Here is a 13,660-nt window from a genome sequence, read left to right as displayed (position 1 = left end):
TGTACCACAAGTCTCTAGAGGAACGGAAGGTTCCAAATGATTGGAAAAGAGCACAGGTAGTCCCGGTCTTCAAGAAGGGTCGTCGAGCAGATGCGCAAAACTATAACCCTATATCTCTGACGTCGATCTGCTGTAGAATTTTAGAACATGTTTTTTGCTCGAGTATCATGTCGTTTTTGGAAACCCAGAATCTACTATGTAGGAATCAACATGGACTCCGGAAAGAGCGATCGTGTGAGACCCAACTCGCTTTATTTGTTCATGAGACCCAGAAAATATTAGATACAGGCTCCCAGGTAGATGCTATTTTTCTTGACTTCCGGAAGGCGTTCGATACAGTTCCGCACTATCGCCTGATAAACAAAGTAAGAGCCGACGGAATATCAGACCAGCTGTGTGGCTGGATTGAAGAGTTCTTAGCAAACAGAACACAGCATGTTGTTATCAATGGAGAGACGTCTACAGACGTTAAAGTAACCTCTGGCGTGCCACAGGGGAGTTTTATGGGACCATTGCTTTTCACAATATATATAAATGACCTAGTAGATAGTGTCGGAAGTCCCATGCGGATGATGCTGTAGTATACAGAGAAGTTGCAGCATTAGAAAATTGTAGCGAAATGCAGGAAGATCTGCAGCGGATGGGCACTTGGTGCAGAGAGTGGCAACTGACCCTTAACATAGACAAATGTAATGTATCGCGAATACATAGAAAGAAGGATCCTTTATTGTATGATTATATGATAGCGAAACAAACACTGGTAGCAGTTACTTCTGTTAAATATCTGGGAGTATGCGTGCGGAACGATTTTAAGTGGAATGATCATATAAAATTAATTGTTGGTAAGGCGGGTACCAGGTTGAGATTCATTGGGAGAGTCCTTAGAAAAGTAGTCCATCAACAAAGGAGGTGGCTTACAAAACACTCGTTCGACCTATACTTGAGTATTGCTCATCAGTGTGGGATCCGTACCATATCGGGTTGACGGAGGAGATAGAGAAGATCCAAAGAAGAGCGGCGCGTTTCGTCACAGGGTTATTTGGTAACCGTGATAGCGTTACGGAGATGTTTAATAAACTCAAGTGGCAGACTCTGCAAGAGAGGCGCTCTGCATCGCGGTGTAGCTTGCTCGCCAGGTTTAGAGAGGGTGCGTTTCTGGATGAGGTGTCGAATATATTGCTTCCCCCTACTTATACCTCCCGAGGAGATCACGAATGTAAAATCAGAGAGATTAGAGCGCGCACGGAGGCTTTGCGACAGTCGTTCTTCCCGCGAACCATACGCGACTGGAACAGGAAAGGGTGGTAATGACAGTGGTACGTAAAGTGCCCTCCGCCACACACCGTTGGGTGGCTTGCGAAGTATAAATGTACATGTAGATGTAGATGTAGATGAAACACCAGTTACCAAAGAAGATGCATTATAAATAAAAGCGAAACGAGTCTGGTGTAAAATTCTCTTTAATTAAATTGCAGTAAACTTAAGACGGAAAAACCAATACTAACTGAGTCCCAATCTCCAACTATATACCCAACATATTAAAAGAATAACAAATAAAAAACATGAGAAGACAATAGTACGCAGTGATTGATGGAAGTGCGTAGAAGCTGCAGACGGAGTCAGAGTGCTCGGTATCAATCCCCGCGTGTAAAGCGGCGGCTTCTGGCGGCAACGGGTTGGAAACTGACCCGCCGGACGTTCAAACGGTTCAGGTTTGGCCTGCCTGCTGAGATCAACCCGTCAGCTTGGCGGGCCACGGGGGCCAGCGATCGACCCGCACGGGTCAGTCAGCCAGGCGTGCTGAAACTAGCGGGACGCGCCACCTACTCCCGCGTTGCGTGACAAGGATACCTCGTTGTGAAGTGTGCAGATTGCTGGTCTACCTGCTTTAATGTGCACGGTGTCGCACGTGACATAGACGCTTCTTACGTTTCAAAAATCCTTGAAATGACGTAAACTGGATTTCCGTCAGGCGATAGTAAACACGAGAAAGAGTATGCTACTGTATGTTTAATAAGCTTTTTTACCCATCGAGATACAAAAACAGCAATGTCTTCTCGAAAAACTGAGTACATGTTAGTGTATTTCGAAGACTCGTTAAAATCTGCGCACATGAATACAGTGCAAGCCACTATTTTCTGTGAAACGTAATACGAAAAATAGTGAAAATGCGTGTTAAATTTTAGGCGCAAGTCTATTGACATTGTAGACTTTCACGTCGTATCAGTGGTCTGCATAATACCGGCTTATGAAAGTCGACATGCAATATTGGCGAGGCATCCTCCGTAACATTAAGCGTCACAGGCAGCCCACTGTACATTTTCGAATTGTACCTGAATAGACACCGCTAAAAGTAGACGTTCCTGCACAAATATAAAGTGGCAGGAGGTCAACTCCAGGAATTTCCGTCATTATTAGTTTAGTTTCCTTACCTGTATCTGCAGTTTTCCAGCCTTTTATTTCTGGCATTTTTTTTTAAATTCTGCACTGACAAATACGATGCTGATGTCCGAGAACAAAACTGTTGAACAATATATGAATTACATCGTGGAAAAGAAGGAAACTGGTGCTCATGTACAGATCGATCAGCAAGTAATGGAGGGAAGCCTACCATATAGAAATATGTGTACTACGTTTTTTACGTTTCGTGACAATGTTACAGAAAACCAAAGGGTAGCTCCTTATATTTACTTGATGCACGGGAGGAGGACAAATGGTTTCTGTGATCGTCATCATTACAGTGACTAGATTTGGGAAAAATGCTACACCTATTTTCTATTATTTTTAATAAATGTTTCGATACCTGTGTGTCACATTCTGTTGTTTTAGTACATAACTATCAAGCTGTATCATACAAATATTAATTTCAGAAGGATGGATTAATGTACTGCTTTTCTAAATTTGACAGCATGATTGATTGGGTGAATCCTTGGTAAATATCGTGGTATGTAATTACTCATAGTATTTTTCCGATATTTTGTCGGGTCACTGTCATGTCTCATTAGAAATCCATACTACTTTGATGAATATAGAACAACCTATGCCACCATACTGATAGGAGAGACCCAAAGAAGTTACATAGTACGTCCAGAAATGTAGAGCGTGTTTAGGAAAGAGAGTGCAAAAATGCAACAGGACATAAATAATGCTCCACTGAACAATTTGAAGTATGGAACCTTGGGTCGGAGAAGCCAGCTTAAGGATATATAGAAGTAAACTTGCCTACCGCTTTGCCTAGCACTACTGTTTTCCAGCCTATTGACAACTAACAACTTATAGGTTTACACTTACTGTGCTGTTTACTTACATTTACATTCTTTATTTCCTGCAGGGAAACAAGGAGGACACGACTGATTACCAGGATGTCGTGACGCAGGTTTTGTTTACTTCACTTGCCCATGAGATGGCTCTTTTGTATCGTATTTACGTTGTCCCATGACATAACGTGCTATGAATCAACGACAGACACAGTGCTATTCAGTGACTTACAGTGGTCGCTGGATTGGAAGTGGGGTTCCTATTCAATGTCCAGCGAGGTAACCCCACCTGAATGCCCTTGATTGTTTCCTATGAGGATATTTAAAGTTCCTTGTGTGTGAGAACCCTCTGGATACGAAAATGGAATTAGTCACTAGAATTGTAGCTGCATCTGATTCAAAACACAACAGGCGTATTTGTCAGGGTGCGTCAGACACTTGTTCGTCGATGTTATGTTAGCATTGAGGTTGATGGCCGTCAGTTTCGGTATATTTGGTAAGATACAGTACAAACGTTACGTTCATTGTGTCACTGATGGTATCTGCTTTTAAATAATATAAATAAAAAAGTATGTACTAATGTGATTTTATTCCTATTAGCTCCTTAAGCTGCTTTCTCCGCCCCCAGGTTCCCTACCTCAAATTGTTCAGTGGAGCATCCTCTATGTCCTGAAAAAATTTTACACGTTCTTACGGAAACAGTCTGTATATGGCAGAACAACAGAACATGGGAACATATTGTATTTCGGTTGCGGTAGAGATTGTTTTAATAGCAAAATTTAATTTGTGCATAAGAAAAAAGGCTACAGGAGGTCGTAGCATCAACAAGATGATCATTGCACTTAAATTTAATATGTTACATATTCAATTAAACCGCAAGTATTCCATTTAATTTCTCAGGCCAGTTTTCTCAAATGAACCACCATCTATTTATTTCTTAGCAATAATTTCTTTGGTGAAATCAAGATATTTACTGTGCTCATCATAGCCGTAATTCTGTGAGTTTCGAAATCCTTCCACAAGCCAGTTTTTATCGGGACTGCTCTCCTACTACGTGGTTGCACGGGTGCCTATCTATCATACTCAGGCAGGTAGCACTCAATCGTGCCATGTACGTGATCAGGGACTGCCTACTTAGCACAGGGGGACCCAGACGCTAATTGGATTTGTACGCTGCCTGAGCGCCGAGGCGGATACAGTGCACGATGGGCTGTGGAACTGCGTAGCGTGGTACTATGCGAAGCCTTGCCTCGTACAATGTCACCCTATTCTGTGAAAAGTTCTTTATAATTGTTTGGGAACTAAAAATGCGGCATAGATAAGTCTTCATGCCGAGATGAAAGTACATTTCTGCAAGTAGCATTTGACTTCCTAAAAATACGCTCGTTACAGCTTAGTGGAATGAATTCCTTTCATTAGCTTAAATAGTACCAAGTAACCACACATTTCTTATCCAGCACTTCGGTAGTTGAAACTTGCTGACAGAATAAAACTGTTTGCCAGACCGAGACTCCAACCTGGAAACTTTGTCTTCAAAAATGGTTCAAATGGCTCTGAGCACTATGGGACTTAACATCTGAGGTCATCAGTCCCCTAGAACTTAGAACTACTTAAACCTAACTAACCTAAAGACATCACACACATCTATGCCCGAGGCAGGATTCGAACCTGCGACCGTAGCGTTCGCGCGGCTCCTGACTGAAGTGCCTAGAACCGCTCGGTCACACCGGCCGGCCTTTGTCTTCCGCTGCAGCTGCTATACACGGTTCGAATAGTGATCAGGCATACAACCTGGTTTACTCTGACAGGAAGTTTCAAATCAGAGCTAGTATCTACTTTAATAACGACACTAAAGTGTGTTAAGATAATTTCCGTGTTGACGAAAGTAAAATTTTCTTCTCTTAATCACTTGGTATGGTGTATGTGTACTTAAAGGAAGAAAGGTTGAGTTCCACGTGCAGTAGACGAAGTGGTTATTTTAGAACTCACACATGCCTAGATTGGAGGGAATAGAGAAGGAACACGTGTGGTTCTTTCAAAGTTATCATCCCAGAATTCACCTTAATTGATTTAGGTAAATCATAGGGAACTCAAATTTGTATTGAGGAAACAGGAATTGAGCCCCATTCCTCCCAAATACTAATTCAGCGCGTGGAGAAAGTTAACTGAGAAGAACTGGGAAAAAAAAATGTACAGACGTCAATAAAGCACGAGTAGTGTATTTCTAGGTCATTAAGAAGAACGTATATTTATTGATCATTATTTAACAAAATACAATTTACTTTAGAGTTTATGCAAAAAATGTTTTACAAATTGAGAGTAAGGTCGAGTTCCAGATTTTGCAAGAGAAATATAAGGCTGCAAAGTGCGTCTGTTCTACGTAATTGCTTTTTTTTAAGTTATTAACACATGGACAGTCTACAGTCTTAATCCTTCTGAAAGAGTAAGGAGTACTCTGGACACGATTTCATTAAGAGTGAAACTAAGGGAAATTAAGTTGAAAAATTACAGATTGCAAGATTGGTTGAATGGTTGATTTGAGGGGAGGTCCCATCGGATTAGGGAATGATGGGGAAGGAAGTGGGCCGTGCCCTTTCAAAGAAACCGTCCAGGCATTTGCCTGGAGCAATTTCGGGAAATCACAGGAAACCTAAATAAGGACGGCCGGACGCTGGTTTCAACCGTCGTCCTTCCAAATGCGAGTCCAGTGTGCTAACCACTGAGCTAACTTGCTCGGTAGAAGTGCAGGGTATCTGGAATCTGTTAATGAAACGGAAATCAGGTAAAAAGTTTGTTAATTAGTATTGTTATTACTGTAAGATCTCAGGTTTAGTTGGTTGTAGCAACTGACCAAAGCTGAAGTGAGGTTGGTTTCAGTTATCTGCTGTACGCTATGGTTATTACTCTACGTTTCTATTCTTTATTGTCTTTATTTGATACATATATAAGATGGAGAAGTATATAGTTAGAGTTAAGTTATACGATGATTTAGTTTCATCAAAAACAATTGGAGAAAATTATCTTCTACGTCAGAGGAAATGGCGAATACGAAAGTGTAACGTTACATGTCATTGTAAACAGCGCAGTGACATCACATCTGGCGAACTTATTTTGCAGAACGTTTTACTGTGGACTTAAAAATTACCTAAAAACTGCATTAACTCTCGCGAACTATAAAATACTGATAAAAAGGTTGTTAGCCCATTGTAATAGACACCATTTTTTACATACCTCAACAAATAAGAGTATCATTCATGCAGCCCATGCTTTTGCTGTTGACTCTTTTCGATTCCATTCTGCTGTCTATGAAATAGTAGATGTTCTGTATGTATGGAATACTAAAGGCACTAAATTAAAATCTCTTATTATTATAAGCCTAAGGTTGAATAATATCTCTAAAAGTGCATCAGTTGCACAGTCCTGTCCTAATTATCATGTGTTATGTGATCGTTTCATTAGTTCCAATATATACTGACTGAAATGTATTTTGGTCTCTTAATCCGCTGACACGAGGAAAATAAAGTTAAGGAGAACAACAGCATAACAAATAAAGAACAAACAAAACCGAAGACCGTATAGAGGTCTGTATAGCCTGTCGTTACGTTTTCCCATCTTAGTTCAGCAAGGAAAGTACGCCCCATCGCAGGGAGGATGATGTGAAGGAGGCAAGGTTTGTGTCTTGTCCTCCTGAATGGTTGTCCTACCTATGTAGTGCGAGTTCTTGCTCATACAATCTGTTGATATGTAGTGAACCTTTCCCACAATGTGGAAAAAAGGGGAAAAATGATCCGTACTACAATGATGAAAGAAATATAACGTTATCGTGTCAGCATCTGATCAACAAAGTCTGACAAATAAATAAAGTTAAGCATAAAAATCCTAGCAATCGGCTTTATTGTAACTACACTTTGAGACGCACGTACTACACATTTCCCTAAAGCAGTACACACTGATGATCCGATGCTTAATACTTGTGGTTTCGTTGACGTTTGGAACGGAAAACTGCAATGATTCTGTGTGACATGTAGTCAACAAACTTTTGGTAGGTTTCCGGAGGAATGTGCCTCGGATGTCTATGCGCAGATCACGCAATTATCGTAAATTACGGGCCGGTGGTCTGTGGCTCCGAAGCTGGCGCCCCATAGTCTGCCGCATGTGTTCCACCAGGCCAGCCGTTCGCCTCGCTGAGGGGTTATCCGGATGCGGCCAACGACTTAGTTTAACAAGAAACGCAATTCGTCCAAACTGGCAAACCTTTCTAATTACCCACTGTTCGATATCAGTGACCGCGTGCTATTGTGATCTTAACTGGCGACCTCGTTGGGTCGTTTGCAATATACGCTGAACGAAACATACGCTCCGAAACACACGTGCCTCACCAGCATGGTACTCTGTCTTCCATTGTGATAGCTATAGCCGCCCATCCTACTTTATAGAAAGGTCAACCTCCATTTTGTGATGAGGCGTGAACGTTATACATATTTTCTCCTATTCGTGCTTTCACCGTCCTTCGACTAGTTTCTATAGATGCTCACGACAGTAGCACACGACAGCTGATCAGCTTCTGCGTTTCCGAGTTTCCCGTCTCCAGTCACCGGGCTTTAACAATAGGCCTTCTGTGAAATTGCAGATTTCCCCGTTTATGGGCGCTATGATGATTCCCCATTTCTCTCTGCTCCTCCTTCCTTAACGCACCACGTGTCCAACGCAAACCAGCGGCATTCAGTCTCGCGATGGGCAGTGAACATAATATTTTCGTTCATGTCTAGGTCATTCGCCAATTATATTGTGACCTAACAGGCATACCCGTTAAACGGAAACAGCACAAATGTTCCTCTGGTACTCATAGGGAGACTGTCATCGCACCGCACCTGTTTTCGATTGGATTACATAATGCGTTTGCTTTTATCACATTTCATAGCTAAATTTGTACTTTGTAGTAGGTTGATATTTGTTTATTCTTTTCTTTGTTTCTCGGGTATTCTCTCCATTTACATAAATCAAAATGTTATACACTTTCTGTTGAATTAAATGGTAAAGAGATCAGATATATACCACAAATATTGCTTCATGCAGACATGTTGAACACATTGCAAATACTCAGGCAGTGACGAGTTAAGGAATTATGAGCTTCACAGCGGTCGTTTGCCATTGTAAGCCATATACACAAAATCATTCATAATAGTTGAAGCGAAATTACGCTAATGACCTGGAAACGAACGCTCGCAGATAAACTGTTCTGTAACCCTCGTAAATGTTTTAACGCCCAACATTAACTAATGAACAACTAAAATCCCTTGTGTTGTCACAGAACTAAGGAAACTATGTAACATACCGAGTACTCGAGATAAATATAACATAGAAAACAATGAAAACTTCAAGAATTACATGTAAACTGAATATTCATTATAAAATCGTAAAAAGAAAGAATTACGCCTAAGAAGTCTCTGGGTAAGATGATGTTGCATAATGCAAAGGTCGCTTCATTTCTTCGATAGCTCACGTTTTCACTGAGTGAAAAAGCAAGTTACATTACCAAAGCATGTGGTAAAGGCTTTATTAAACGACATGGCTCCTACGCTTACACGACACTAAAAGACTATCACTTTTTCAAGCGGCACCGTAGGTAAAGGGTTATTTGTGTATGATCCCATATCAGTTCCTGTCGGTTTAAGACGAATCTCAAACAGGTAACATGATACGCAAGACATCTTTAAAGAGTCATCAGATCAACTGAATACTGCACCGTTTTAGATAGTTTCACTTACGATACACTAAATGTAAGTATAAGCTTTTGAAGAAAGTTCACATTACCAAATCTAAAGATGTAATTCAGACAACCTCAAAATAAATCATGGTTTTTTTAGCCTTTCAGGACTCAACAGACCAGCTAAATTGTGCCGGTATGGCAAGTAGAAGTACTGTATTCTTGTGTTGTGTATTCAGAGAATTTCAAATTTTTTTTTTACTATGGATTGTAGAACGTTATCTTACACAGATATCTTGAGACGCTTACTCACTTATCACAAAAATCTGCCGACATGACACTGTGAAGTAAACTTGACAAGATGGGTGTATACAACATATTGACTGGTATAAATTTGAGCAAATCCGTACTATTTTCACCGATCCTAAGCGTTTATGGGCCTTACATTCACTATGCATATGAAATTTTCATCACTGATTTCAGTCAAAATTATCTTCCAGTCACTTTCATATTTCCAGTTCTTATCCAGAGTAGTTATGTGACCGGTAATTAAATTACTCTTCGAAAATTAGACACTACGTTGCACCTTGAACAGGCCCACTATTTGGTCCATACCATTTCTTCTATATCTGTGTTCCTTACCATGATAGAGTGCTGAGTGCCTGTGCAGTATAAAACCTCCGAGGATTCGTAACTAACTGAAGATTATGATTATGAACACAGATACAAGACAAATTCCAGGAAAACGAGAAAAACTTTCTTAATCCTTACAGTGCCATTTTTAATACATACCGACAGTGAACGTGACGAGTGATGTTCCTTCTAGTTTATATCTTTGCAACTTATATAGTTGTTGCTTCTCTCGAACTAATACGAATGGCAGCAAACCGGTAATGGCTGTACCGAATTTTTATATACACACACTTTGTTTAGTATAAGAAACACTGGCCAGAGTTTACCTCATATGCCTGGTGTATGGTATGAGTTATTTTTACACGCTAACTGGTGGTTGGCTCGGCAGGCCAGTACTTACTCCACGTTTCATGCTGGTAGATCATAGTGAACGTGTGTAACTATATATGAGACATAAAACAGTAATTTTATAAAATCTCTAAATTTTGCTAACCGAAATTAAGTCAGTTTATGTGTCTTGCAACGTACTATTGCACTATTGCCATTAGATATGAAAGTAATTCAGTATTACTAACCTGGAATTCATCCAAAAGTAGATAATGGGATTATACATGGTGCTGGACATGGCGAGCCAGTAAATACCCAGGTAAAGTTCTTGGATATATGTAGACTGGTTGAGAGATGGTACGTAGGACAGCACGATAAAATAGATATGTGTAGGCAGCCAGCAGACCACAAATATGATCACAACAACAATCATCATTTTCACCACCTGAAAAACAATTAAATGTTTTCATTAAGTACACTCAGAAATTTTACAGCGATTAATTAATATTCCTCCTTACAATAAATTACAGGGTATGCAGGGACCATTTTTGTCAACAAATTTACAAAAGGTTAGATTGGCCAAATCGTGTCAAACTTTGTTGAGTATAAACAGAAGACATATTTTCACATAAAAAGGTTTGTAATGTAAATATTTAATTGCTTTGTCCTTCGTATCCGGATTATAGCATATAAAATAAACGTGTGTTGTTCACTGCACTAAGTACTTAATCTAAAGAATAAGGTGCATGATCTATTCGTCTTCTACAGGCAAGTTCACAATATGTATAATTATCTTCATCTGTTACTTCAGAGGATTCTGATGAACCTGACTTTGATAATTCATCATATACGTGGAGTCACTCCTTAACCTGACGTTTCTTTGATCTGTCTCACTGAAAAGACTTTCTTCTTTTCTTGTCGTATATACTTATGGTTTCAGGTACGTTTTCTGGGTATGTACGAACAACTCGTGGAAGAAAAGAGAAGAATTAGATGTGACATAGTTATCATGAACTGGATTACAAAGCTGTATCACAGGCTGAAGCTCCATTTTTATACACAAGAATGCGGTACCGAAATAACTCTGGCTGGCTCCTACTTTGTTCTTTAACTAAGTTTTGCATCACATCATCGACCCTCAAAGATCGGCATCTGCAATAAAATATAATGCAAAATCAAGGCAAAATAATAATTTAAATCAATTAACATAAATAATACTAACCATTTTTGACCGCATTACACTGACTCTATTCGAAGATTACGTAAGCCTTTTCTTTATAAACTCGCTGAGCCCCTGTGTCCTTTAGCTTAATCCACCATTTTATTCGTTTTGTGTTGTAGTACCAGTGCCTTTAACATGAAACCACCGATGCTACTGCAAAGCAGAGACATCTAGCAGCACACTCTGGTACTCCTGCGCATGTAGTGCATTGTAGCAGTCGCTTACAGCGTTCAAAGCAACAGTCGGCGCGGAGACTATGTTGCGTGATTGTAGGAAACTGTGGCATGTGGTTTTATTTATAGTTATCATGCTGAGATCATTCATAGTCAAAGTAAGTACATCTAAAATTCTTGTAACGTAAATTTGAGTTTGTGATACTGCTTTTATGAGCAAGTTTGAAATGAAACAAATGGGGCAATAATCACTTTTATTAAAAATGTATAATCCCATTTTTGTTTGTTATGTAAGCCTATAAGTTGTTTTAGGCATTATGAGTTCATACGAGTTTCGAGGTGTGGAGATGTGTGCAGGAAAACTGCAAAATTGCTTTAAAAATATCGCATAAAATGATGGTTAGCCGAAAACTGTATGCATCACTGATTTTAAAGCGTTATAATCTGTTTATAACAACTGACTGTTTACTTTTTGACAATTTCTTCTTGTATTCGTTGCTTACTAAGAGAACCAACTTGGGAAAAATGTTAAATTACATTTTTCGTATTGCTTGGATTCAAAGGGTTAAGCTGATAGTCCCGTAAAAGTGTATAATGCGCAGGTAACAACACAACCTCTACTCCAGAAATAAATCTATTATGCAAACAATACGCAATAAATTATTAAACGGGTTATCAAAAATAATCAATTTGAAATCATAACTATTTTACGAAGAAGAATATTTTCAGAACTTAAGAAGGCGGCACAAACTTCCACAAATCTTAGCTCAGCGACGAACAAACCTAGCAATATGTACTGGTTTCCAAATGATACACTAAGCACCTACAGTCACCGCTATATGTGCAACACTTTCTTCATCAATTACACGGGGACCGCGTCGACTCGTCATTATCACTTTCGTTCACGCTTATGGTATACGCAGGGCTTGACCGGAAATGAACGTGCCAGAAGTAGGAGACGTAGATGGTGAAGCGTTTAGAAATAATGTGGAGCTTTCGGCTCGGGTCAGGCAAGTGCAGGCTTCCGGCAGCGATAGGTGCAGCATAAAGAGTGCAGAATGTTAATCGTAGGATCATGGGTATCGCGTCCACTTGCAGAACCTTTTGCTTATCTTCATTTTTAGGTTACTAACACTGCAAGTAAGCTGAAATAAGCTCAGTGTATTGTATTTATTAATATTTTCATTAAATGTGTGAAAGAGATAGGCGATTGAAAATCTGGGATATCAAATAAAGTTCAGAAAGGAGTTGTAAGGCGTACCCGAGAGTTTCACAAATAAAATTATATACATTTATTATCTTGCAGTTGATGATTTACAAGTGCCAGGGCGACGTGCAATGTAGAACAGAGGAAATAACAGTTACCTCCGTATATTGCGCTATTAAGAACGACGCACTTTAAAAACTACATTGTTGTTTTACAGTTTCTGTAGTAAAACAAACTTGGTTTACATTAATAAAGTGTTAGCTCTCACTGCGCCGTTTGGCAGCAAATAATGCATAATGCATCACTTCGCCAGATATTGGCATTATCCTCAGGATGAGACTTCTTTTTCTCTCTCGATGGGATAAGATCAGTTCTAAAGTTTTTTGATCAAATTCTTTATCTCACGATTAAACAAATATCGAAGGTTTCCACTAGCGGAGAGCATTTGAGGGTAATAACTTTAATACTACATGCTGGCAAACCGTCTCGTATAACTGGAGATTCATTTGTCTCTCCGCGAGCCAATTAAAAGAAGAAATGTGTCTCCTGCACGTAGGTCTTTATCTACAAACCCAAAGTTTCCTTTTCCCATCCATTTCATGTCTTTAGTGAAAGTATTAGTAAATGCGATAGACTGAGCTTCATTGCGGTTTATTTGTAGAGTAGGTAACGTAAAAATTGAAAATAAAGGTAACAAGGTTCTGTAAAGTAGCTTGAACCAACGACCCTCGGATTACCTTTACGATTCTTTCCGCTATGACAATCACTTACTGGAATCTACGTCAAATTAAACGGCTTGTACCTCACTCGAACCGGGCCAAAATTTATATTTTTTGTAAATGCTTGACCATCTGGAGCTCCCACTTCTATCGCTTTCATTGATGGCCAGGCCTTGCATACGCGACAAGTTTGGACGAAATAGGTGATGACGAGTAGCTTTTTCGTATCTGAGGACCAGGCGGAAATTTTTGGAACAGACTCGACTTACCTCGTGACCAGACTCTGCGGACCTTACCATATTCTGTAGCTAATCCGAATACTTCTTATTAGCAGTGAATCAGCAAGAAAAACTCGAATTCCCATATCAACTAGAAGTCTTCCACAGCCGGTAGAAGAAAAATGTACTCTCCTGAA

General features: G+C 39.7%; 1 protein-coding gene across 1 annotated transcript in view; it reads right to left on the bottom strand.

Annotated features, from left to right (window-relative positions):
• LOC126470942 (tachykinin-like peptides receptor 99D) overlaps positions 1–10,240 on the bottom strand; it is a 306,661-nt gene extending 296,421 nt beyond the window's left edge. The window contains exon 1 of the mRNA XM_050098991.1: positions 10,173–10,240. Coding sequence (XP_049954948.1) covers positions 10,173–10,222 — 50 coding nt within the window. The 5' untranslated portion in view covers positions 10,223–10,240. The remainder of the gene's footprint in view (positions 1–10,172) is intronic.
• Between the last annotated feature and the right edge of the window lie 3,420 nt (positions 10,241–13,660).

Source organism: Schistocerca serialis, chromosome 3, assembly GCF_023864345.2.
Source record: "Schistocerca serialis cubense isolate TAMUIC-IGC-003099 chromosome 3, iqSchSeri2.2, whole genome shotgun sequence".
NCBI lineage: Eukaryota > Metazoa > Arthropoda > Insecta > Orthoptera > Acrididae > Schistocerca > Schistocerca serialis.
The sequence above is the reverse complement of the archived record's forward strand: the minus strand, read 5'-3'. Positions and strand labels throughout refer to the sequence as shown.